At 43.8% G+C, this 25,863-nt stretch overlaps 1 protein-coding gene across 3 annotated transcripts in view; it reads right to left on the bottom strand.

The window, feature by feature from the left end:
- The window catches only part of AOAH (acyloxyacyl hydrolase), a 131,079-nt gene extending 106,788 nt beyond the window's left edge, over positions 1–24,291 (bottom strand). The window contains exons 1-3 of one of the 3 annotated variants that reach the window (XM_037126482.2): positions 23,777–23,850; positions 9,933–10,356; positions 7,737–7,832 (exon numbers count right to left, since the gene is read on the bottom strand). In XM_037126482.2, coding sequence (XP_036982377.2) covers positions 7,737–7,832; positions 9,933–10,092 — 256 coding nt within the window. In that variant the 5' untranslated portion in view covers positions 10,093–10,356; positions 23,777–23,850. Of the gene's footprint in view, positions 1–7,736; positions 7,833–8,554; positions 8,580–9,932; positions 10,357–23,776 lie in introns of those variants that run through there. The other 2 variants (XM_053661628.1, XM_053661630.1) reach the window with 2 other exon arrangements.
- Positions 24,292–25,863: the final 1,572 nt, after the last annotated feature.

Below are 25,863 nucleotides of genomic sequence, written 5' to 3'. Positions count from 1 at the left end.
TGGTGCTCCTTTTAGGGGGCCGTGGTGCAGGGCGTGCGGAAGCTCTGAGCCGTCACAACTCAGAGACTCTGGCTCGCGGCTCTGCGGCTGGCCAGCTTCCTTCCCTGCTGGGTTGCAGGGAAGGAACCCAGCAGGGAAGGAACTCCTCATCTGAAAGGTAAGCCATAGAGTGCAGTCCCCCTCACTACCCACCTGGGAAGTTTGGAGCGTTCAGTGTCCTGTGGGACATGACTTTGGAAGCGAGATGCATGTATTGCTAATGTAGAATGAGCTCGGCCAAGAGCAGAGCGATTTAGAAACCAACACTAGGGTGTTCTTTGGTAAACTTGAAGTACTGCCTGAAAGGCAGAGAAAATTTGTTTTCTTTCTGGTGAAATAAGAGGTGTTTGTTTGTGTGCGAGGGTACTTTTAGAACCTTGTTTTGCTCAGTGGAAGCAAGGTTGTCCTCATCCTCTGAGCAGGATCAGGCCAACTCTCAGTTTCCTCACATGGATTCAGTGACGGTTAAGAGGGAGGGTCTGCCTGACTGGTGCGGCTCAGTAGGCTGGAGCGTCGTTCTGTGAACTGAAAGGTCATGGGTACGATTCCCGGTCAGGGCACATGCCTGGGTTGCAGGTTTGCTCTCCAGTCAGGGTGTGTATAGGAAGCAACCAGTTGATGTTTCTCTCTCACGTAGATGTTTCTCTCTATCTCCCTTTCTCTCTCTCTCAAAACAATAAAAAAGAGAGAGAGAGTGTTAGGGCTCCTGGAGCCCTAACAATGGTGTGACATGAGACGGCCCTTTGAGAGTCAGGTTCTAGATTGACACTGGACAGTGCGGAGCAGAGATGGATATGCAAAGTTTCTGGGAAGGGCCAGACAGGCCCTGGCAGCCACAGTCAGGTGGCCACCTCACTGTTACTGACACCTCCCCGAAGAAAAGACCAGCATTAACATCTTGCCAGTAGCCTACATGACGTAAAATGTACACATTTAAGTTGTGCCTGTGCCCAAGAAGGTACAGGAGCATGTAATTTCCAAAGTGTGGCAAAGAGGTGGAACAACATTTAAAGGAAGAGTGGCCATTGCCAAGGACAAGGACAAGGGTTAAAAAAAAGAGTAATTGTGCAGTCATCCTACATTAGGAGTGTCCATTGGGGTGTGGTGTGTAAGTGAAACCTAGAACATTTTGGATTGTAAGTCACCTTCATGTTGGCCATCACTTCTGCCTCCCAAGACCCTTTGGAGGGTGTGGTCATTTTCATCCTTGTTTTGTACGAACGGGTGCTAAGGTTTAGGGAGCTGACGACCTGCCCATGTTCCAGACACAGTAAGAGGTTCAATAAGAGTTTAAAATCTTTTACTGCAAAAGCCACTGTGACTTGTCGTGTGCATTTCAATGTACTGAAGGCATTTCATTTGGTGCTCCTCTACCTCAGGTGAGGCGGGGACTGATACACACTAGCCACTGATGAGAAATTTGAAACACAGTGAGATGAACTGACCACAGAGCCAGCTTCGTGGCTGTATGTGGGTAGGCAGAAAGAGGTTCACAGTCATTGGTATGGAACATAATGTAATAACTAATAAATACGAACACAAGAGTAAACTGTTTTTGCCTATTGACAACAGTAAACCAGTTTTTACCCGCCCCAGTTTATTCTAGGCAACAAGTACATTTTCAGAGCCTGCAGAATGAGAGGAGAGATGCTTTGCTCATTGGAGCCTGCATGACTTGTTTTGCTACTGTATTACCATACGAAGATAAGATTTCTGCATAGGTGACCCGAGAAGGTGAAGTTCCAGCAAGACTCTCAGGGCATGTGAGCCCTCTGACCCCTAGTGAGAATGATTTCATTAATCATTTTTTCTGTTAAGAAGTCTGAGCTCCTTCCAAGGTGTTTACTAACGAGAGCCAGAGGCGAACGCGGTGGGTGAAGCTGAAGGTCAGAAATGCTTTGTACAATTCAGAAAAATTCTCTGCCCTGCACAGGAGAGGCTGGCTGATGTACTGCGCCGTTGTTCTCAGAGCACTTCTGTGCTTTCTTGGTTATGTTTCTGTACTTGATTAGCTTTGGCGATACAAGCGATATGGCTTAAAACATTTAAAAAATAATGTGTTAACCTGTACGGTTTCATGTCCTCTGACTCCCATTTTCCCAGCTCACCAGACAGAAGGCAATACAGGGAGCAGGTGGCACTGTGGCCCAGGATTATTATTTTTTCTAGGCGTCCTTAGCTAGGAGGCAGTCTTTGTTGTCCTGTAACTCACGTGACCATTCTGTGTGCGGTTTAACATCCCCGTAAAAGAGAAACAAACAATCACTCCCACCTGCCTTTATGTCTGTTCTGCCACGTGAAAGAGCCTTTCGCCTGAATTGAGTACCTTATTTCCATGTGGGGGGTGTGTTAATTATTACAGTGCCAGTAACTCCAAGTGACAGACTCCTTAATCCTTTGAAATTCCTCCAAGTTCCAAAGGTGACTGACCACTGAAAATCAAAATGCCCACTTTGCTCCCCCCCGCCCTGTGAAATGTCAGCTTCTGTTTTCCCGGAACTGACTTCCAGCCTCTCACTGTACCTCTGCAGATGCTGAAATTTCCTGTCATGAGTCAGAGGGAGCCGAGATGGCCCCTTGAATACCAGCAATCTTGGTGTGGGTTGCTTATGCTTTGCGAGTATTTTAGGACAGAATTATTTAGGAAATAAGATTTTCACTCAGTCTTTCAATTTTGGACCACACAGCTGTGCCTAAAAAGAGAAAACAAACCTCAAGGTACAAATGGTATCTGTCAGTGTGGTCTGTCACACAGAAACGACAACCAATCAAAACAAGTCTTGGTAAGGATGACTGTTCTTCATAATATTCCCCTCTTTTCTCTCTCACTTAGAGGTATGAAAGTATAAAGTAAGGTTTATGATAGATTGTGGATGTCCAGTAATAGGAAGATGGATGAATAAAATGCAGAATATTTATATGGCGAAGAACTATAGAGTAATGAAGAGGCTTGACCTAGCTCTGTACGACTTAGTGTGTAGAGACCTCAAACACATCCTGTGGAGTGAAAGTGGAAGTTCCAGGGCAGTGTGTACAGATGACATTGATGTAAACCTAAAGCCCCCACAAGGGACGGTTCTAGAAAAATAATGGGAGAGGCAGTAGAGTTTTGGAATTTCTTTGAATCTCTGTCTCTCTCTGTCTTTCCCCCACTCCCCCCACCCTGCACCATGTAAAACAACTCAAACCAAGGTTGCTGGTATTCAGGGTACCATCTTGGCCCCCTACCCCAAAACTATGATTAGGCAAGGTAGGACTACACACAGCCACATAACCTTGTGGGTTATCAATGTCTGTGGAAGAAAGAGGAGCAATGGGATGTCAGATAAACCCAAGGATAGGAGTACCCCCAAGTAACTCAGAGGTATGAGCTGGAAAGCATGGTGGGCCAACTGAAGAACAGCAGCTGGGACCGGGGGGGCTTGGCCTGCTGCAGTCACAGGTGAGTCCAGAGCTCCAGGTGAGAAGCACTAAAGAGTGAGCATGGTCTGGCACCGACTCAGTCCAGGAACTCACCCACCAGGCCTCCTTTGTAGGAGGGGGACCCCAGTGAGGGGAAACCACTGAGCTTGAGGTCAGCACTGAACAGGGTAGAAGCCATGTAAAGAAAAATAAAAACGAAAAATCATGGGCAGGGGAGTGGATTCAGAAAATCTCAGAGAGCAAGCTGTTCCCTTCTTTTCGACACTACAGACATGACAGAAGCAGGAGCTCTGGGAATTCAGAAAAGCTACCCTGAACCACTTCTTTTTCTAAGAGTTTTGGAAAACTAATCTCATATAAAAATGAGCAACAGAAATGTATCTAGGTCAACTCCCATACAAAGTTATTATAAGAAAAAAAAAGAACAAGGAATAGAAGCAAATTCTTACAGATAGCAAAAGCATGCCAGAAAGCCAGGCCAAAAAAAGGATTAAAACAAAACATAATATTTCAAAATAAGCTAAGAAGCATTAGTAAAAAGATGTAAGACATGAAAGAACAACAGAAATAAAAACAATAAAAATGCAGATATGGGAAAAAAGAACTCAGGGAAGAGACAAGATTATTAAACAAATGAAGTCTAAAGTAGAATGAACCAAGGAAAAAGGGAAGAAAAGGTTGATGTCTAAGAGAAATAGAAAGGTGAAAGGGAGGGAAAAAATCAAGATGTAAAGTAAATAAAAAGTTAAAAAAAATTCAAGATTTAAAAAAAAATTCAAGAGAGAAGCAAAATATTGAAGGTAGGTGAAGAAGGTTCCAAGTATGAATAATAGAAATCCCTGAAGGAGAAAACTAAATTAAGGAAACTGAACAAATACTAAAAACTTTCCTAAAATTGTAAGTAATGTATTTGCAACCTCCTACTGGGAGAGCACAGTGCATGCTCAGAGCATCAGTGTATAACAGATAACACCGAGACCTATTCCAGTTAGATGGCTAAATCTTACAGAAGAAAGGAAAAAAAAAGTCCTTTGACCTTCTAGGCAAAAATAGACGTATGAAAAAAGAAAATTAGCTTATCATTAGGATTTTTAATAACATATTTAAGCTACTTAGGGAAAGAAATTGTGTGCCCAGAATTTTTATATCCAGAAAAGCATTGACTTTCAAGTATAAAGGGCACACAGAGTTTGTTATGAAACATGCAAGAAATTCAGAGAATATCTCCCAAGAGCCCTTCCTGGGGAATGAGCTTGAGACAGCAAGTCAACTAGACCGACACCCTCGTTAGGGCCGATGGTGAACATCAATCTCAGAGCCGCTGACGGGACGAATGTGAAATGAGAGGGAGAGGGAAGTGGGTCTGGTATGTAATGGCGGTGTACTCAGATAACATAGTGCAGTGATTAAATAAGGAATGGGAAAAGTGCAGGCAAAAAACCATTTTAACTGCTCTCCATGATCATAAAACATATTAATGGTAGTCATATTAGAATTGATATTCTGAAGCTGCTCTGTGTGCAAAGAGGGATAGATGAATGAATAATTATGGGCTCTTTTAACTCTATCGATCCCTTTGTCCTTGAGAATTAGGACTTAGAGTGTGGAAAGAAGCAGGTGACAGCTATGTAGAGAAGAGATTAAGACAAAAAATCCTATAGCCCTGAATTTGAAGTGTCAATATGAACTCATTAGATATGTTATTTGAAAATTATATATGTAAGTGTATGTGCATGTGTGTATTTCTATCAGTGCCTACTGAAGAGGCTTAGAAAGAATGATTAACTCAATAGCAGTGAGTGTTCCTATGCATCCAGATTGTGGTAATAAAATATTATTTTCCACCCAAAGAAACCAGGGCTTCTGAAGGAAATGACCGATTTCAAGCCTGGGGCTGGAAATGTACGAGACAGTTTGGGACACCTCGTCACACCACTTAGGGAGGAAGCTGTCAGCGGGGGGTTCTTTAGGTTCATGTCAAAGGACCCAGGACCCAACTAGAAGAGGTTCCCACTGGTCAAAGTTGGGACAATTTGAACTTCAAAAAGGTAATGAAATAGACTGAAACTCATCAGATATGTGTAAATTCATGAGTTCATAATGGCATTTTAAAGAAAGCTAACTGACTACTTTGGGATGATAATAGAAAGGCAATGAATTATTTTAAAACTGGCAAATAAAGCAAAAGAAGTGTTTATCCTTCCTTTCTAGTGTGAGCGGTACTGTTAGGGACTTTGGGGAAAATGTCTATAAAATGTGATGGTGAGGACAGGGATTGTCTCCAAACACAAGGCCCAACGGAAGTGAGGCCTGCTTGAGTGTGGCTGGTTGGGCACATGAGCGTCTCACACGAGATGGACAGCAACTTGAACATTTCACCTGAAACGTCATGTAGTGTCTTGAGCACACTCAAGCATTGTTATGTTACAGAATTACATGCTTTTGATTTTGTAATAAAAGAGTTTTGTCATAAAGGAGTTTTATAATGAAATGGAGGTGTTATTTTTGCTGGACCCCGTACATTTCAATTCCTAAATGAAATACAAATGGTAGGTTAAAGGAACACCATTTTGCAACCCCCTGCAAACTATAGGTCTGGTCACTGAGCATCAACAACTGTTCACATCACAAAAAAAGAGAAAAAAAAAACCCCACTTATGAGAGCCTTCTGATGAAAGAAAACACCAGCACATGTAAGTCTTGCCAAAGAAATCACACTGGAGCCTGATCAAGCCTCTGGACACAGCTGCCAATTTTCAGGAACTCCGGAGCACAGAGAAATATACTCAATTATACCACAGGGATGCAATCCGGAAAACCTAGGGAAACTCCTTGAGGCACAGTCCACAGCTGAATTACAAGGAAAAGGGAGGGGCGGAGAGGACCATTGTAGATGAAAATAGATGTCAAAAATTTTAAAGCTGGTCAAGACTGTGGTGTCTGGGAATGTCCTCTTGGGTGATAGTGCTATACTACGATGCAAGGAAATGACTGTAGCAAAATCCAGGACATTGTCCTTTTAGGCGGATGGAGGACATATGATGGGATGGGGTGTGTGGATGGGCCTTCTAGAGGCGCTACCTCTGTGTTCCTTCTTGACCTGAGCTATGTTTACAAGGTGTTAAAAGTATTCATTTATTTTGTGTCATTTGTTCATTTTCTACATTTGGTTTACCAAGAAAAGGTTAAAAGAACCAAGCACAGAAGAACACTATACATTGGGTATGGGTTCACACAGTGAATGTAAAAGTACAGGCCCAATAAGAACAATACCCGTTCAGTTCATGAGTGTGGGTCTCTGTAGAGAGGTAGGAAAATGGAACTGGCAGTAGGGGAAGCCAAGGGGCATTTGAAGGTCATCCTAACTCAACCAAAGAAGGACCTGGCATAAATATGTCAACATCTTGGCAATGGAGAATCTGGGATTTGGTAAACACACGTGTTTGTGTAGTGCCCTCTCCCAGCCTCTATTTTTGAATTAAAAAAATTGGCTTTGTGGAAAAAATACAATAAAAATTAAATCAAAAGAAAAAATACAGTAAAAGAAATTGGCTTCGTAGCTGCATGTACTGTGTTCTCTGAAAGTGCTTAGGTGCTCTCAGCGCAGCGTGAGCTATGCATCAAAGACACAATCACCTTTAGCCCGACAGCCTTGCTTAGAAAAAGGAGAGTGGGCATCCTCCATGAGTTAGTCCCTTAATATGAATAAATGAACATTGGACTCCCGTGGAAGTTCATTCATTGTGACTAGTCACCTAACAGTACCCTTAAGGGATAGAAGAATATTTTCTTTCTGTTGAGATTGAACCAAAAATGCATGACTCGTTTAAACCACCAATTAGATCCTTCTTTTGCAGAATACGCAAGGATTTTCCCGAGATCCAGTTCAAATCACTGGAACATTGTCTGGTTATTTCCTATTTGGGGTTTGGAGATCAGTCGTATTCTCAGCCCAAAGTTTTGTGTTGGGTCTGTGCACATGGTCAACTTAACATAAATTATTAAAATTGTTCATTATTTTGATCATGATGACCATGAATGACCATCATTATTCTGCCACGGTGGGAAAGGATTGTCAGAGGAGAAACCTGCCTGCAGTGATTTTCTTGCGTTTGTTTTAATTTATAGGACCCCAACAGAATACCAATGTATAGAAATAACACAATCAGATGCCCCTCCATAAGGCTTGGCCGGTTGTAAACTTGCTCAGGGTGACTCATGAGCAAGGAAGAGAGGGAGCGCCCCCCCCGACCCACGACCCTTTCCATCCTTACCAGGCAGGTAGCTGCACAGTCTCTCCATGGAGGCCTGGACCGTGGAGTTGTGAACTTGTGCCAGCTGTTCAATCACTGACACCACCATCACACACCCTGTAGGAGAGAAGACCATGTCAACAGCATCTCTCGGAAAACTGTGCTGGACAGTCCTAGGAAGGAAAGGGGAAATGTGTGCATTCCGACCTTCCCAAAACAGAGAGCTTTAGTTTGCCATTCACCTTTGAAACTGTACTGTGGGCATAATTTGCTGTGATCTGTAGTGAAATGCGAAGTGTGGTAAGATCATGGGTTTGGGGTCAGAAGACTGGTTGTCAGCCCAGTTTTGCCACCTGTGAACTATGTGACCTTGGGGAAGTCAATGAGTCTTGCTTTATTTCTGCTTCTTTTTTGGTCACGTGAGAGAAAGATGTCATTTAAAGGAGACCGTGCAAAGATCGAGCCTTGCACTTTAATCTCAGACTTACCATCCAGCCTTGCTAAGCTTTGGTTCCCTCACTGCAAAGTACATAATAATATGTTTCCCACAAGGCTACTATGAGGATTACAGTGCAACTGAATGTGCCTTTAAAATCATAAAGCTACTGTAAAACATTATTTGACCTCACTGCTACAGAGCACACTGCTTGAAGGTATGTACTTAAATAATGAGTGTCTAGAAGGAACCATGGATTAAGGTAGAAATATGTGCCTTCGGCAACCTTGATATATGATAAATGTGAAGGCTTAGAATTGTTAGGTTGAACTTCCTAGAAGGTTCTATCACAAGCCTTAATCTCCCGAACTGCTGGGGAAGCCCAGAGGGAGGGGACTCTTACTTCTCTATCCAAGGGGTTGGTCAGTCAAGCACCAGTAAGTCCGCATGGGGAGGCCGCTGGCCTCTCTGAGATAAGAAGAAGAGCACTTATTAGCCAAGCCTGGTCTCCAAGGAGGCGAACGAAAGCTTGAATCCAAGATGAAGTTCCAGGGTGCCCGGCTCAGAGGTAAGCTCACTATTATCCATCTGCTCGAGGAGCTGGGGACCCACATTCACATGCAAGGTGTCATTAAAGCCAAATTTCCACCAGGACTCCTTGAGAAAAGTGGCAGCTAACAGATGTGAATAGTACCACTGGGCACGGCCAGGCAGAAAGAAAGAAAACCTTCCGCCAAATGAGGGCTTGCCAGCAGAGACTGGGAGGCCTGCACCTTCCTAGACACAGCGGCACCTGACAGGGCTGTGGCACCAGTGTTCTGAGCTCTTGGGGGAGGCTGAGCAGGGCTGGGCTCAGCTGGTCGGGGTGGTGCGACCCTGGCAACCACTGCCCGACATCTCTGAGAACAGCTCCTTGCTGGGGCATATGTCACCATCAACTGTCAAGGCCGATGAGATGTGCTTTGACCTAATCCATGCATTGAGCAGTTTATTGCCTTGCAATGAATTTCATAGTTGATACTTTCTGGCACTTTATGGTTTAGAAAGTGCTTTCACATATATTTTATTTTCTTCTTAAAATAATCTTTAAAAATTATAGATGGGATGCAATCTCATTTTAGAACATTAAAAAATATAGAACAGCATAAAAAGATAAATATCATTCTAATCACTTAGAGATAAACCAATTTTACTTTTATTTTAAATACACAAAGTGTATTTAATATATGTGACTATGTTCAGTGCTGATAATATACTTCCACAGCCTGACTTGTGTCTCTGCTAATTGCCTGTTAAGTTAGGAGGGGCTAAACGAGTTTGAACAGCAGTTGAAAAGCAATGATAAATAATTATATTGCAGTGCGATAGGAGTTTGCAGTGTGGTATGGCAGGAAGGGGGGAGGGTTCGTTTTTAAATTAGAAACAACAACAACTTGGATTCTAATTCTGGCTCAGTCACTTACAAACGGAGTGGCTTAGAACAAGTTACCTCCCCTTCTGGGAGTTCATGTTTCAGAGTTTAGAGTTAGACCATCCATCCCTCAAGGGTGGAAATGGGGTCTTCCTCTAACTCTGACTTCCTGACACAGGGCCAGCTCTGGAGCAGTGGCGGGGGCTGGGCAACAGATATTTGCTGACTTGAAGCCAGCTAACGGGAGAAGCGGCCACCTGAGCGACGTTTCCGGTCTGTGGCTGGGGGTCTCCCCAGGAGTGCACCTGTGAGAGGTGCACCTGCTGATGAGTTCTGGCTCAGCCGTCTCACTGGCAGCAGCACCACTTACTCTCTGTTCCAGTCTCATTACAGGATGTGGCTGCCCCCCTCGCTTTGGGGTGAAACAGGCAGGGCCCTTTCCTGCTGAGTCTACAGCAAATGGCCCCGATGTGCCGCTCAGAGTCACAGAAGAATGTTGTGGGGACAGGGTTGAGATCTTGCACAGCCATTATTTCCTATGGCGTCTCGTCGGTGAGCTGCAGCATTGGACACCCAGCACAGACTTGAAGCACCGCAGGAATGAGGATTTGAGAATGAAAATTGGAGACTTGGCGCAGACACCATGCAGAGGAGATGCCACTGCGAATCCTGCCTGAGACCTAGTCTGTGGCTTTCACGATTTTCCATGCCTTTTTAAATATGGTGGAAAACCACAATGACTCCAGACCTGGCTTGCTGCAGTTTTCGATGATCAGAACATTTTCAGCATGCACCTTCAAAGGAAAGAAGCAAATGACAAGTAGCCTGGGTGGTTTACATGGCTGAGGCAGAATGGAGCATTCAGGATGTGCCCCAGATCGTTCCAGACACATGAGTCGGGGTGACTATTTTTCAAATGAACGGGGCCTGGGAGCCTCTTGGGTGAATATAGACTTGATGGCATTTTCTTATTCAGATGAAGTGACAAAGGAGCACACAGAGATAATTGTGGATTGTTGTGCTGCCTCAGTTCCCCCAACTGACCAGTCTTTGTGGTGACAAATGTTTGGAAGGGCCAAACTTAAGCAAATGTCACTCCACTGAGAAGAGCCCCATACACTGGAGGGACCTCACTGTAATCTTGCCCAACCTACTGAAAGCCTCTGTATATTTTTGTGCTGTTTTTGACCCTCCCTGTCTTTGCCTGGTCATTCAAGATCCTCCTCAAACTCCAGTGGAAACCTCATCATCTCCTCCATTGCTCAGTGTTTCATCCTGACTACCTAGGACTGGTGCTAAGTGCTACTCTGACATCCTCCCTTCCAGACATGGCCTTCCTGGAGGGCAAAGTCAGTGACTTACTCATCCACTCCAGGGCTTAGCTCCGCCTGAGCTTGATACCTGAGCTCAGGACATGTTCACTGAATGGATGAGTGAGATGACAATCTTGGAAATATCCTCTATTCTTCTGGAGAATGGGATCGCCTCTCTATGGAGATGTGCATGAGCAAAAAAAAACAAAAACAAAAACCCATAGAAGGTGCCCTGGCTGGGTAGCTCAGTGTGTTAGAACATTGTTCCCATATGCTAAGGTTGTGGGTTTGACCCTGATGAGGGCACATTCAAGAAGCAACCAATGAATGCATAAATAAGTGGAACAACAAATCACTGTCTTTCTTTCTCAAATCAATGAAAAAAGAAAACCTATGGATGGCTAGTGTATCACTGGAAAATTCTGCCAGTTGCTGTCTTTTCCTTTTCATTGAGGCAAAAGCCACACAAATATTTCCTAGGCATCAGGGAAGTCGTCCAAGATGGGCTTTAACAAAGGACATGCACATTCAACGCAGAGTTACTGAGCACCTGTTCTTGGCCAGAAGCTGTGCGAGGCTCTGATGGACCCCAGACAAATAGCATGTGAGCCCTGTCCACAGTGAGATCACGATATAGATTCCAAATTTACATTAACTGAATGGACAATAGCAAGTAACAGTCAAGTGCTGGGCGAGATGTGACTTGAAGAAAATTTAAGACAGAGCAAGTCAGAGAAAAGGCATCCTGGGAGAGAAACAAGACAGTTGGCCAGAAGGAGCATTGGGTCTTTCTCCATAGTTTTCACAGTTTAATTAGTAGCAAGTTTTCTTTCTCATTGGTACCAGAAATAGCAATTTTTTTAATAATGAGTGGCATAATAGACTTGGTGAGGTGCAAGACTTGGAAATCCACTGTTGGTTCAGTGGAGCAGAAGGACTGGATGACCGTGGAGAATAAGAAAGATCTTCTTGGAATTTTCTTTAAGGAGGCTCCATTCTCAGGGGTGCCAGGGGTCACATGACTTGCACACCATTCCCTTCCCCTGAAAATTCAACTTCAGAACACGTATGCATTTGTCTCCATCCACATCTTGGAAGAGTGAATGCAATGAGCATGGTGCTACTCAGGACCAACCTGTACTTTGTACTTAAAGATCTAAGCTTTTCTTTCACTCAGAAGGATCCTGCCAAGTGTTCTTCTGGCTTTCCGGGCTCCCTCACAGTGCTGGTTAAAACTGGAAATCATTAGATAAATAAAAAAGGAGAGAAATAGAAAAGTCTCTCTCTGAGCATCGGATGATGAGTGTTGGCACTATTATTACTCTACCTAGTGAAGAGTTTTTATGATCAAAGGATCCTGAGGAAAAGCAGGTGATGGGCTTGAAATAGCTAAGTGCCCAGGCTGGGCTCAGCTTCTGTTTGAGTTCACTGTCTCACATGTCTCTGCCCATTTCCAGTGGGCTCAACTTCTCTTCCCAGTGGGCTGTTAATTTTGGTTTTACAGTGAGGTATGTCCTAAGTCCCTTAGTGACAAGAATGGAGAAATCGACTTTGCTATTGCTTCTTCTAAGAGGTTGCACTGTCTTGACAAGCTAAAGAATGTTTTCCCTTGGAGAGATGCATGGGCTGAGTAATTTCCCCATTACAGACTGTTCTCTGGCTGCTAGAAAAAGGTCTGGCTCTGCTAAAGCCAGTTTGTCCAAGTGACTGTTCATTTAGGGAGGGATGACAGCAGGTGAGAGCCATGCATTTTGCTCAGTGCTCACCAAAATCTCTTTTCACCTGGCACCTGAAAATAATGAGTATAATAAACACTGACACCCCTGATATTATAGGAGAAGAAGCAAATGGGCCCGAATAAAAGCACCTGCTACTGAGATCTGCCTGTGGTCACACAACTTGGGTAGTTTGCAGACTGTACCATGGAATCCTTGTGAGGTGAAATAGAGCTCTTGGAACTGTAATTATAACCAGGACTGGGCAGGCTGGAAATGAAGCCAACTGCAGAGAGTGGCCTATTGGAGTCCCCATTGGTCTGAAGCCCATGCTTGGTTGAAAAGTTATGACAGCACCTGGCAGCCGGGAGAGACAGGCTGGGTGTGACTATACTTCCTTTTTGACTTCGAGTAGGAGCACGAGTGATTCATCACATGGCAGAGCGTGCTTCACTGTTTTCAAAGCATTTTGCATACATTACCATCTCATTCAAACTTCACAAAGATGAACACATAATTGCTCTCATTTTCCAGACCAGCAAACGGAGGCTCCGAGAGTTTAGGTGCGTGGCAGTTGGGGAAGGAGCACGGTGTTGTGTCGAGTGAGTCCCTCCCAGATGCTGGCACTGTGCTGGGCTCTGAGCATAGGTTGAGAACAAGCTGATGTAGTTCCTGCCTTCACAGAGATTCTATTTTATTAGGGAAATGTGATTGTAAGTAAGCAAACACAATTATACATAATTGTAGGTGCTGTGAGGAAAAGGAACCTGGTGACCCTGGCCAGTGACTCAGTTGGTTGGAATATGGATCTCGTACACCAAAAAGATGAAGGTTTGATCCCTGGTCAGGGCACATACTCAAGTTGTGGGTTTGATCCCCGATCAGGGCACATACCTAGGTTGTGGGTTCAATTCCTGATCAGGAAATGTATGGGGGAGACAACCAATGGATATTTCTCTTTCACATTGATGTTTCCCTCTCTCCCCCCTCCCTTCCTTTCTCTCTAAAATCAATAAACATACCCTTCGGTGAGGATTTTAAAAAAGAAAGAAGAATAGGGGGTAGTGAGGATGGGTTGTTATAAACTTTCTTAGCTCAAGGTGATAGAGAAGGCTTCTTGCAAAAATACAGCAAAAAATGGCTAACACAATGGAAAGGAGAAAGCAGAGTGAGAAGCTGGGGCAGACTTTGTAGAAGGGGGAATTACTACCACCTGAGGAAGTGAGCCTGGTGCCAGAACCCAGGGGTGAGAGATGAGGTGCAGGGCCAGGTGGAGACTAGGGCGTGGCGTGTGGAGATGACAGAAGAGGTAGGGATTCACCCTGGGAGCAATGGGGTGTTCCGGATGGTTCGGTAGAGGGGCTGCTTCCACCTGATCTGGGTCTTACAAACATCATGACCGCTGTCGGGTGAGGAAGGAGCTTAGGTGGTGAAAGTGGGAGCGGAGAGCTACAGTAGGAGGCTACTTTGGTCCTGGAAGAAGAGGACGGTGGCTCAACTAGAGTAACATGTGGCTGTGGGGACAGAGGAAAGCAGACAGATTTGGAATCGATTGTGCTGGCTGGCCCGAGAGGAAGGAGCTATGAATGAGGTGATGAGGAGAAGTGCGAAGACCAGTGAGAAGCAGAATGACCTTTTTGTTTTTGCTCAGGACCCCAGGGAGGGGTGGGGCACAGGGTTGGGAGTCACGCCGTGGCTACGTTTGGGTCCATGCATCCCTGTTGGACCAGCATGACTTAGTTCAGTATGTCCCCTCCCCGGTGTCCCTTCACAAACACATAGATTCTGTTCTGGGATTTCCCTGCTGGGGTGGGAGCAGAGCATATGGTTTATTTTGGTAATAATTCATTTTTACTGTATCTTTTCCATTACCATTTGTCCCCCCTAGACCTTCTCCTACTTCCATCTATCACCCCCACCCCCACAATCAACACATGGTTGCCTGTGTCCATGAGTTCTTTATAGGGTTTTATAGTTTGTCATTTTAATCGACAAGCATCATCTAGTGCCAGGGTCCAGTCTCGGCAGGGTTCAGGGTCCCTGAAGGATGGACGGTGCAGGCAACGAATGAAGAGTCAGACACCCGATTGGATGCTGGAGAAAAGCCAGCCTCTGGGTCTGACCGAACTCTCAGAGTTTGATTTAGGCTTTATTTTTATAGAGATTGTTATGCAACATTAAAGGAACAGGTGCATGGCGTGATCAGTTAAGCAGAAAAAACCAATACAGAGGTAACCAGGAAAAGTATAGGAAATTCCATGGTTTCAGTTATGTTAAACACAAGTTGTTTTGACCAGGAGAACCATTAATCAGACAATTTTAAATAGCTCTCTGTACAGAGCTTGAATATCTTATTGTTTATTAAAGTTCTTAGAATTTGACATGGGGCAAAAGGGTATGCTAGACCGAGCAGAGGTTATAGGAAATTTATTATATGGCCTTTGTGATGTCTAACTTAGCTATCTATCTTTCTGTCTAAAATGTTTCTTTATGTAATATGGACTCTAACTCTTTGGTAATTGTTTCTATGTGCTTAGTTTTTAGTAGCTAATCAGCTTCTCCTGGTTCTTTGCCTGTCTACTTCTATTAATATATATTCCTGTCCAAGGCAGAGGAGGGGCTGTTACTCCATCAAATTTTAGATATTCAGGGGCTACTTCATTAGGGGGGACTTTGTCCTCTGGACAAGAAATTATTTTGTACAACTTCATTGGAATTATGCGGATCTTTGGACCTGAATTGCGGGTGCCTAAAAATCCCACCACCTATTAATCACAAAGACAAACATGCAAGGGAGAGATAGACAGGAAATCCAGCCACAGTTGCCTCTGCTGTGCAGATGCAACTCATCCATCCCAACTGTGTCAAGGGATGGCTGTTGGTCGGCTCCCGACAATCTAGGCCATTTTTATGTTGGTGAGAAGAAAAGGAAATAAGAAAGAAAATATGAAAGTCACCACCTAAAATAATCCTAGTGCCAGCCGTTGTCCCCCCAGCTGTTGGTGACTAAGCCAGAGATGGGGGCAGGGAGCCCAGGTGTGAACACCACATCCCTGCCCCTTGTCCTGGCACCTGGCAGGTGTTTAAGGACTGCTCATTTCTATCTCACCTGCTGAGTCCCCCATCGGGTGAAGATGTATTCTCCAAATACTGTTTTAAAAATAGAAGCTCATGAACTTATCTTTTAAAAAACACGTAATATTAACATTGTTTTTGTTTTGCTGTCATCAAATTCTTTTTTTAATTGCAGGTATCTAGTATCTTCAAGACATTTAGAAAGATTAGGCTCTGTGGCCCAGCCCCACCACTGCCTAGAACATCATTTCTATGAGAAAATGCTCAGTGAATTTTCCCAGCTGCTGACTTCCCTGAGAACACTGGCAAACAGAAAGGCACTATGTTGGAGAACTGCTGGCGAGAACAGGGCTGAAGGCATTCCAGGGCCCAGGCAAGGGCAGTGAGAGGAATGAACAGGCTGGGCTGAGAGTTGCAGGATGGTTGGCATGGCTAATTCAGAAATACATACAACATTAATAACAAAGACTCAAGAGTGACGACACCAGAGGCCATTCCATCCTGTTTCTCTTTTGACACATACTCCTGAGCACCTCTATGTGCTCAGAAGCTTGAGGAGCCCAAGGTGAATAAGAGAAGTCACAGACCAGCAGGGAATCCTGATGACTAGAAGAACAATTGGGTCATTGCACCCCGTGCTGGGGCACAGGGACCTGTTGGTGATCAGGGACCACAGAGGGGGAAGACACTTTGCCCTGCCCTGGGAGACCAGTGACAGTCTGCTAGAGGAGCTGAGTGGAAAGGAATGGGAGGACCTCATTTGAGAGAAAAAAGTGGGAAAGGCCTCTAGGAAGAGAGTAGTGGTATTTTTTAAGACTTGCAGGTGAGAAAGTGGAGAGTTGGCTGAGGCCACAGCCCTGGGTCTACGAGAGAAGAAGAATGAGAGAGGTAGGAAGAAGCCACATCCTGGAGAGCCTCGAAGGTTGGACTGCAGAGCACAGGTGTCATGCTGTAGAGTCCAGTGTGCAAACCAATGGTCTGCAAACATTTTACTCTGTACCTCCTAAAAAAGTTGGAAAAACTATGTACCCCTTCCATACTTTAATGGCTGTGAGTGGTATAATTCCAGGAAGATTATAAGTCTTGCAATAGAAATAACACATTAATCTTCTCTATGTATCCAGAGAAATTTAAATACTATAGTGATCTATACTTATTCCTATCCAGTTAAAATATATGATTAAACTCTTCTTTCACAATGAGAAATTTATGTTGGTAATTCCTGTCCTTGAATTTGTATTTCAATAAAAAGTCTACTTCCTTGCATTTCTTCGATTATTGAATTTTACCCCAATGTAATATACTTTTATGATTGAAAGCATTTTATTGACTATACTATTATGCTTCTTAACATTAATAAAATTTAAGTTACAATTTTAGTTTCCTGTTAATATAACATCTAAATATTAAAACATTCTTTTGGATAGAGTTTCCTTTATTAATAAAATTAACTTATCTAAACATTATGCATTGCCAATTTGATAAACAATTTCTAAATAATAAAGGTCCATTTTGAAAGTTATAATAGATAAATTATAATTTACTTATAAATTATTACTTTCAGATTTTTCCATGTATTAATAGATAGCTGACATTTTGGTAATGAGACTCTTTTACACTCTTTTTTTGCCATTTTTAAATATATTTGATTGATTATGCTATTACAGTTGTCCCATTTCCCCCCTTTATTTCCCTCCGCCCTGCTCACCCCTTCCCACCTGCATCTTCCTGCCCCTTAGTTCGTGTCCATGGGTTGTACATAAAAGGTTTTTGGCTTCTCTATTTCCTATACTATTCTTAACCTTCCCCTGTCTATTTCCTACCTATCATTTATGCTACTTATTCCCTGTACCCTTTCCTCCTGTGAGGCTGGGAATTTCTCCTGACACTGCAGCCTCCACAGGTTTTTTCAGTCAGAGATTTTGAAGCTTTATTTCCCTCACTGGAACCCTGGGTTGCGGGGTCTGTCTCGCTCCACAGTTGTTCCTCCTGGTTTATCTGCACACAAATGTGGGACTTCCCGCTGCACCAGCTGCTGCCTTGCCCACCTGGTCCCCCAGCTACCTCCTTGCTGAGAGTCCTCTCCACCCCAGCTGCCCGTCTCTGCCCCTCCTATTGGTCTGGATGAATGTTTCTTCTTTAACTCCTTGGTTGTTGGACTTCCATACAGTTTGATTTTCTGTCAGTTCTGGTTGTTTATTGTTTTTAAATGTATTGTCCTTCTTTTGGTTGTGTGAGGACACAGTGTAATTACCTACACCTCCATCTTGACCAGATTAAAGGTAAATTTTTATTGAAAGTGCATCTGTTAATGAGATAGTTAGGCCTTTTTAATGCATACCTACATCCATGGAAAAATATTACTTAATCATGTAAAGTGACAAGGTTCAATACCATGTCTGTTCCTATTTTTCATTTTAAAAAGTAAGTGCCAAAAAACACACCTACTTAAATAAGTAAATGGGAATGAAAGTACCTCTGATATAATAATGTCATTTAATTCATTAACTCCTCAGTTAAATGTCAAAAATCTTAGGTGATCTATCATTAAAAATTATTTCAAATGATCTATCACTTGACAACTCTATTAAGTCCCCCTTCAATTGTGCTGAAAGCAAAGAGCTAGAAACCTCCTGACTTGCAAAAACATTTGTTACCTAGTCACTTTCTCAATTTCTGGGAAATATAAAAAAAAAGTTTTGCTAAGACTTATCTGCTAATTATGCCTATTACAATTTCTCTTGGAGAGACCTTGTTAAAACCTAATATATTCAGAAAAAATTGGAAAGCCGAACCATTGTTCTTTTCAATCCACTTTTGCCTGTACAATATTTTAAGTAAAATCTTTCTCTTGATGCATACTTCACATATATTTCTGTCGCATGTTGGATCTGCAGAGTTATTTCATTTAAGTTATGAAAACTGTCCTCCATATAAACCTCAATGGCAATGTCAGGTCTTAGACAGTAAGTGGCAAGATGATGAATGTTTTCTGTCAGAAGCTGTGGTGGTTAACGACCGAGTGCTCAGTTACAGAGAAGTGGAGAGAGTGGGTTTCTGTGTATGTGAATTGTGATTGTACATTTCCAACCTTCTCTTCTGCCCACATCTCGGTCTTTTTTTTTCTGGCCAGTGGTGCCATTTTACCACTGACTTTGGTCTGAAACCATAGGACCACCTCTTTTTCTTTTTTTAAAATTCAAACTATGAAGTCATCTCTGACTGCTCTGCATGGGGGCCAGGGGTTGGGAAGAAAAGGTTTTAACTGAGTCTGAAGGTGTTTTGCATATTTAACCAAAATAAGGGAGGAAACTGTGTTTTTCTTTAACTATTTGTAAGGCCTCCCAAGCACCAAATAATGCTAAAAAATTAAAAATGAAAAATAAACTCAGTGAATTAATTTAAATGTCAATGACTTTGGAACATAGGGATTACTTTGGCCCTAAATCACCCATGTAAAGAAAATACTGTTTTGCAAAAAATAAACATTGCTCATTATTGATTCTGTAACATTTGAAGAGTGGCAGAAAGAGGCCCGGTTGAATCATGTTTGCTTAGTAATCAAATGGGATGTGTAGTTCAGTGCAAACATGTTGTTGTAAACTGAAAAAGGGACCACTGGGCTTCGCACAGCTGAGTTCTGATGCTGGACTAGGTTCAAGGTCATGTCCTCTGGGTCTACTGCTGGTTTCCCACGGGAAAGGCTCCCTGCAGATCTGGAGCTGGGTGTCTATGATGGGATGTTCATTCTGTCACTCAGTAACATCTGTGTGGATCCTTTGGGATTATCTCTTGTCCCAACAATTTTACCTTTTGTGAGAGCTGGCCCTTCAGTGATGACTGTGGCAGCCATGTCTCTATTGTGAGTTGTCTTCACTCCTACCTGCCTCTTACTCGGTGACCAAACACCAACCCAGATCCTCTTTGCTGGGAAGGGGACTGGCAACCAGAGAGAGTGTTCACCTCTGTGAGAACTGAACTGTGGCTAGCAAAGCCTGGACTTTGAGAGAGAGCCCGTTAGTCAGAAGGCCTTGGACAGAAAACCAGCTGGTCTGGAGGGACAGAGATGGGGGCAGTACCATGAAGCCGGCAGAGGGATTCCCGAAGCTCTTGACAGCCATTATTTTTGGTTTCCTGGCTCATTGTTTAGGCCTTGACTCTGTTTTTCTGCCTTTTGCTTTTAAAATTCATCTCCTAAGAAAGTTTCCTTTTTTCCTTTTAGCTTTGAGTCTAGTTTATGTTTGTTCTCGCTACTTGCAATCTTAGAAGTTATAGCCTTGGTAACCAAAATGGTGGCTAGTGACCCAATGTCTGGGAAATAAGATAAGGAAGTGGGCATAAGACAACATCGGTAGCAACTTTTTAAAGCTTAGGACTTAGATATGACACAGAAATCACAAAAAAGAAAACATAAATAAATTGGACTTCAAGAATATCATCAAGATTACATAAGAAATTTTTATAATTCAACAATAAAAAACCAATTTAAAAAAGACAAATAGGCAAAGAACTCGATTAGACATTTCTTCAAAGCTATACACATGGCCCCTATTTTGAGAAATGCAAGTTAGACAAAATACGACTCCATACCTGTACCCACTAGGATTCTATAATAAAATAAGATGGATAATAGCAAGTTAGATGGGTATTAACTGCTCTATCAAACAGTCTGGCAGTTCCCCAAGATGTTAACATGGAGTTACCACATGACCCAGAAATTCCACTGCTAGGTATATGTGTAACAGAAGTAAAAACATATGTCTACACATGACCTTGTACATGAATGTTCATAGCAGAATCACTCACAATAGCCAAGAAATGGAAACCACCCAATGGTCCGTCAACAATGAGCAGATAAACAAGGAGTGTGGGTGCAGACCACTCACACCGGAGTCTTCTCCAGGTACTGTCTCCACCAAAAGGACCTCTCCCACTACGGTCAGCTTATGTCCTGCGACGGTTCAGTGTGGGAGCTCCAAGGCTTGGACCCACTGCAGGACAACTCTAAAGAGTCATTTTAATTCTAGAGAATTCCATGAGGTTGGCTGAATCTTTGGTGTAGCCACACCACGGCTTGCCTTGTTTTGCCCACACCTGTTGCCTTCTTCACCCCTCACAGGTGTTTTCCCAGGCAGCCTCCTCAGTGAACTCCACGCACTCACATTTCTGGGTCTGTTTCCCAGGGAACCACCCGTAAACAGGAAGACACCGACCTGGAGAGCCTGCAGCAGCTGGTTCAGACCACAGTTGATGCTCAGTGACTGTGGGTCACCCTGTGGACTCCTCTTGTGTCCACCTTTCTTGTTATGATGATAATAGGAAAATAAGTCATCCCTGAGGGGTTAGCTAGAAGTTGCGAGTTGGTGGGTGGATTGGTGTTAAATATCACCTAACCTAGTCAGCAACAGACTCTCCAAGCTCTTGGGCCATGGGGTATTTTAATGGGCAATCAAAGTGAACTCATGTGGCTAGCAGAGATGGGCACAAGTTACTTGACAGTCCCCATCAAAAGGAGAGGTCTGTGTCTGCTCTCCTGGATTCTGACTGGGGGGACCTTGGCCTGCTTTGACTGACAGAAGATGAAGGGATACTGTCCCAGTTTCCAGACCCAATCCTGGACAGACTGGAAGTTTCTGGTTCCTGTCTTCTGGAACGCTCTCTTTGGGGTCCCTGAGCTGCCATGTAGGAAGTCCTACTTTCCTGAGACTTTCCTGCTTGAGAGGCCAAGTATGAAAACTCTGATGGACAGTCCCAGCAAAGCCAGGCTTCTATCCATCTCCCTCCCACAGAGCACCAAACATGTGAGTGAAGCTGTCTCAGATCATTCCAGACCCACCAATCTTCCATCTAGATACCACTTAGTGACCTCAGTCAACCCTCCACGGAGCAGAAGAATCACCAGCCAGGCTCTGGAAAGTTCTTGACCCAGAAAATGATGGTATAGCAATATGGCTATGTTTTAACTTGATGTGCAGTAATAGACACCAGCACAACCTCCTCCCGGACCCCTCAACAGCTCCTGTGAGCTCTCTGTACCTCATTAGGAATGGGGCAGGCAGGGGAATGCATTACGATCTCATGTCTATTTTAAAGCCTGGAAGCCAAATCTCTCAGATGCCTTGCTTAAATCTAAACATTGAATTTGTGACCATCCTAGAAGTAGAACTTATTTCACTTAAGCCTTTCATCGAGTGTATTTTTGTTAGACAGGCTTTAGGGTTTTGTTTTGAGCAAACAAAACAATGGTAAATATTTATTTGACAGAACCAAGTAGTGGGTGAGGATGACCTCCCCATCATGGTCCCAGGGGGCTACAGCCCTTTGTTCCTGGGACTGTGGAGCATGGGTTCACAGGGAATCTGTGGTCCGAAGGGTTTAATTTAAAAGGAGACTTTGGAATTAGAGGTATATTCACAAACATACAGGGTATGTCCAGAAGGTATCTAGCCATGTATTATGAAAAATAGAGATATTTATTGAAGATATAAGAAACACTGTACATAGGACAATGACACCTCAGTCCCCTTCATAGTATGCACTTTGGGACCTCACATAGTTCTCCCAATCGCCATCAGCTGCCCCATCATATTTTCCTGAATCTCATCAATGGTCTGAAATCTCTTTCCTTTCAAAGGTGATTTTAGTTTTCGGAAAAGGCAGAAGTCATAGGGCACCAGATCTGTGCTGAAGTGGGGCTAAGTCACCTGGGTGATTTGCAGTTTTTCCAAAAAGCTCTGCATTAGGCATGATACGTGAGTGGGTGAGTTGTTGCGATGAAGCTGCCAATCACCAGTTGCCCTTAGCTGTGGCCTTCTGAATCATCAGAATAGTTTCCATGGAGGAATGTTCATGCTTATCACAATATTTGATGCAGATTCATTTCTCCACTTAGTCATTTTGTGTGTGACGGCCACACAATACACATGCTCACTCAACTGCATCTACCGCCCCCACCGACTAGTACAGTGAAGTCATATTGTTCACACTTGGGCATTCCAGTCCACTCTCCCTGGCTATCAGGTCACATCGACGTGGCACACACCATTCTCATTATATTAACAATGGCTGGACTTTTTCTGGACAGACCTCCTGTACAATAACCCAAGGTTGTGGCTTCTTGGGAAATAGAACTAATTTAGATATTTTTTTGTACTGTCTCCAGAAGTAATTTATTAAGTGTCAGAATCTGGGTCTAGATTTCCCCTTTGTAAGATATGGCCATCATAGTTACACTTTGGTTTCTTTTTCTGAGTAGCTCAGTGGATTAGTTGCTGCCAAGGTTTCTGAGTCTCCTTGGCTCCAAGGACTGACCCATTAAAACGCCTGCTACTGTTTTGGAAGCTACAGGGATAATATGAATTTCAAAGGTCCTACCCTACTTTTACTCTTCTTCAAATGTAGCCCTCCCCCAAAAAACAACAACTTGGAAATGAAGTACTTCAAGAAAGGTAAAGGAGCTATATGTCACTCATTGTTCAGTGTTTCCAGGTGACTGTCCTATAACCGGCAACTCTGGACTCCCTGGGAGAAAGAAGGAGACTAAGGTGGTTGATCCCTTAGTGGGTGCAAATAATCTAAATGTATCTGCCCAGTCCCAGTTCTCAGCACATCCCTGTGAGGAGGGGATTGTGTTTCATCAGTAAGAACACAGAGTCGTGGGGCGGGGTAGGGGACTCCCACAAGGTTTCACTGACAGTGAGGGGTGGAGCAGAGCGAGAGGGGCGGGCAGCAGTTGAACTCAGGTGTGTCTGTTGGAGTTCAAAGCCCCTCTTCTTTCTGCTGTGTGATGCTGCCTTCTGAAAGGGGGTCAGCGAGTCAAGCTTTTGTAGTTGTCTACTTAGGGGGACTGGGAGAGGGAACCCAATCACCAATGCAGCAGAAGATTTTTATGACTAATTCAAACTAGCAATTGTACACAGCACTTCCCTGCACACAAATGCGTGTGGAGTGTGAACACGCATTCTAAAACCCAAAGTCCTTCCATGTCAGTGAGGAATCTTCCTTGGAGTCTTACAGTTCCTGATGTCATTTAATAGGCGATAGGCTATGCAAACAAGGTAATTTAATCACAATGTTACGTCCACTCAAAAATATGCAAAATATGTACATACCTACACAGGTGTGGCCCTTTGAGGCTCTGGTGCCATGAGGGTCATCGTCAGTTGCAGAGGCCAAGGCGTGCAGGGGCAGGAGAAGGAGCACAGGAGCCGCCAAAAGGCCTCTCCAGGGGCACTGCATGGTGGAGCTATGCACCTGGGGAGACCAGCCGGGCTGCAGAGGCCAGGCCAAGGGGGCCGCGATGTCCTGCAGCTAAGGCTGTGGGGTGGAGTGGTCTCCCTCCCCTTCTCTTCCGTCCTCTGACACACTCTCACACACTTTTCAGTAAGTGTGAAGCGAATAACGACACACAAACACTCACAGAGTCACTTGTCACACTGCTTTAGATCCGAGAGAGAGAGAGAGAGAGAGAGCCACCTATGCGCTGGGAAGAGCTGGAGGGGTCTCCACCAGGCAGTTCTTCGGAGATAAAAACGGCTGAAAAAAGGAAAAACCCAAGTTGCGCAGCTGATGGTAAGGCGCATTGCTGGGCTCGCTGGCTGACGGCAGAGCCCGGAAACCTCAGGAACCCCTAGGCTGGCGGAACCGTCTTGGGGGTGGTTAGAAGGCACTTCCTCTTTCATTCTGGCAAAACTGAAAAATTAAGCTGCAGAAAAAAATAATAAAATGAAATCACAAACACACACCCCAGTCACAACTGGATCAGCAATGCCCAGTGATTATAGAAATTATAATTTGTTACATTCAGAAGTGAGTCAATTTTGCTCTAAATAGCTTTATGTGGGGAGGTTGGGCTCCTTATTTTGCTGCTGAAGGAGAATCTGGTCAACTAGTTATTTCCTTCAGAGAAGTTGGATTATTCCTCCAAGGGTCAGGTTTTCTCCAAGACTTTCATTTGCTGCCCAGAAAATGAGCAACACAATCTTGGGCAGGCAGCATGGCTGGATTTTAAAGCTGGTAAGGAAAAAATAAAGGTGCCTGAATGAACTACCTCGAGTTTACAGTATATGGGGCTGTGTGCCACGTGGCTCTTCTCTCCAGAATTTCAAGGCGTGTTTGCATTCCCCACCTGGGGGTGATTCTGCATTTTTAAGAGGGTGATTTTCTGTTTTGAAGATGAGAACTGAAAGCTGTTTTTCTGGAGAAAACAAAAACAGAACCAAATCACTGATAGAGAAAACACATAATCTTAGTGCTTTGCTTTCTAAAACAAGGTACGGTAAAAACAAAACGAAAAATGTTCTTAGCAGTGGTAAAATAAAATTTAAAAATCAGCCTCATTTAATTGGACCCGCAGTCTCCACAGGGTTCCAGAAAACTCTTTATCAAGTCATTCATTCGATGCACATTTATTGATGATCTATTACTGATGATCACCTTCCAGCTAGTCACTGTTGTAAGTGTGGAAGGAAGGTAAGTAAACGGAGAAAGATTTCTGCCCTCACTCAGTGATCGTCTGTGGAGTCACGGTGGACTCACACCTTCTAGTAAACCCATTTATTTAAATACGTTTACACCACACTCATGTGTTGTCATTTTTGGTCCACATGATTAGAGCTGGCAGCTGCGTGGAAGTCCCTGCTTGGGTAACTCAGAAGCCCACCATCCCCACAGAACAGGAAGCTGTTTGTTCTGCTTTGCGTTGTAAGTGGGTGCGGAATTGAGCCCTAGGGCTCGCGTGCAGATCATCACACGGTTCCTAGGCTGACTTGGGGCACATTTCATAGATACAACAAAACAACTGCTTGTGTGGGGAAACAAGTGACATGAGGCTTGTTAAAAATCTGTTCCTAATTGATCACTTTATATAAAACATATTTTATAGAGTCACAGACCCCTTTGCAGTTGTGATGAAAACTATGTATCTCCTGCCTGGGGCGGGGGGAGGAGCACGTAATACAAACACACTAAATTTTACACGTGTATTTTAAAAAAACCACGGACCCCTGAAACCCATTTATTTATTCTGTGGGTTCATGGACCCCAGGTTGAGAACCCTTGGTCTGGAAGCTTTTACTTTTCTCAACTTCTTATTCTGTATCCCGTATGTGTGAACTTCCCGTGAACTGGAGTATTTATTCCTCTTTCAATTTAGGCACTCAGATTGAGAAATCGTGTAGAGTTTGGGCACCCCTGTTCC

Source organism: Artibeus jamaicensis, unplaced genomic scaffold (genome assembly GCF_021234435.1).
Source record: "Artibeus jamaicensis isolate MK-2021 breed Jamaican fruit bat unplaced genomic scaffold, CSHL_Jam_final contig_1016, whole genome shotgun sequence".
Taxonomy (NCBI): domain Eukaryota; kingdom Metazoa; phylum Chordata; class Mammalia; order Chiroptera; family Phyllostomidae; genus Artibeus; species Artibeus jamaicensis.
This window is presented reverse-complemented; position numbering and strand designations above follow the sequence as displayed.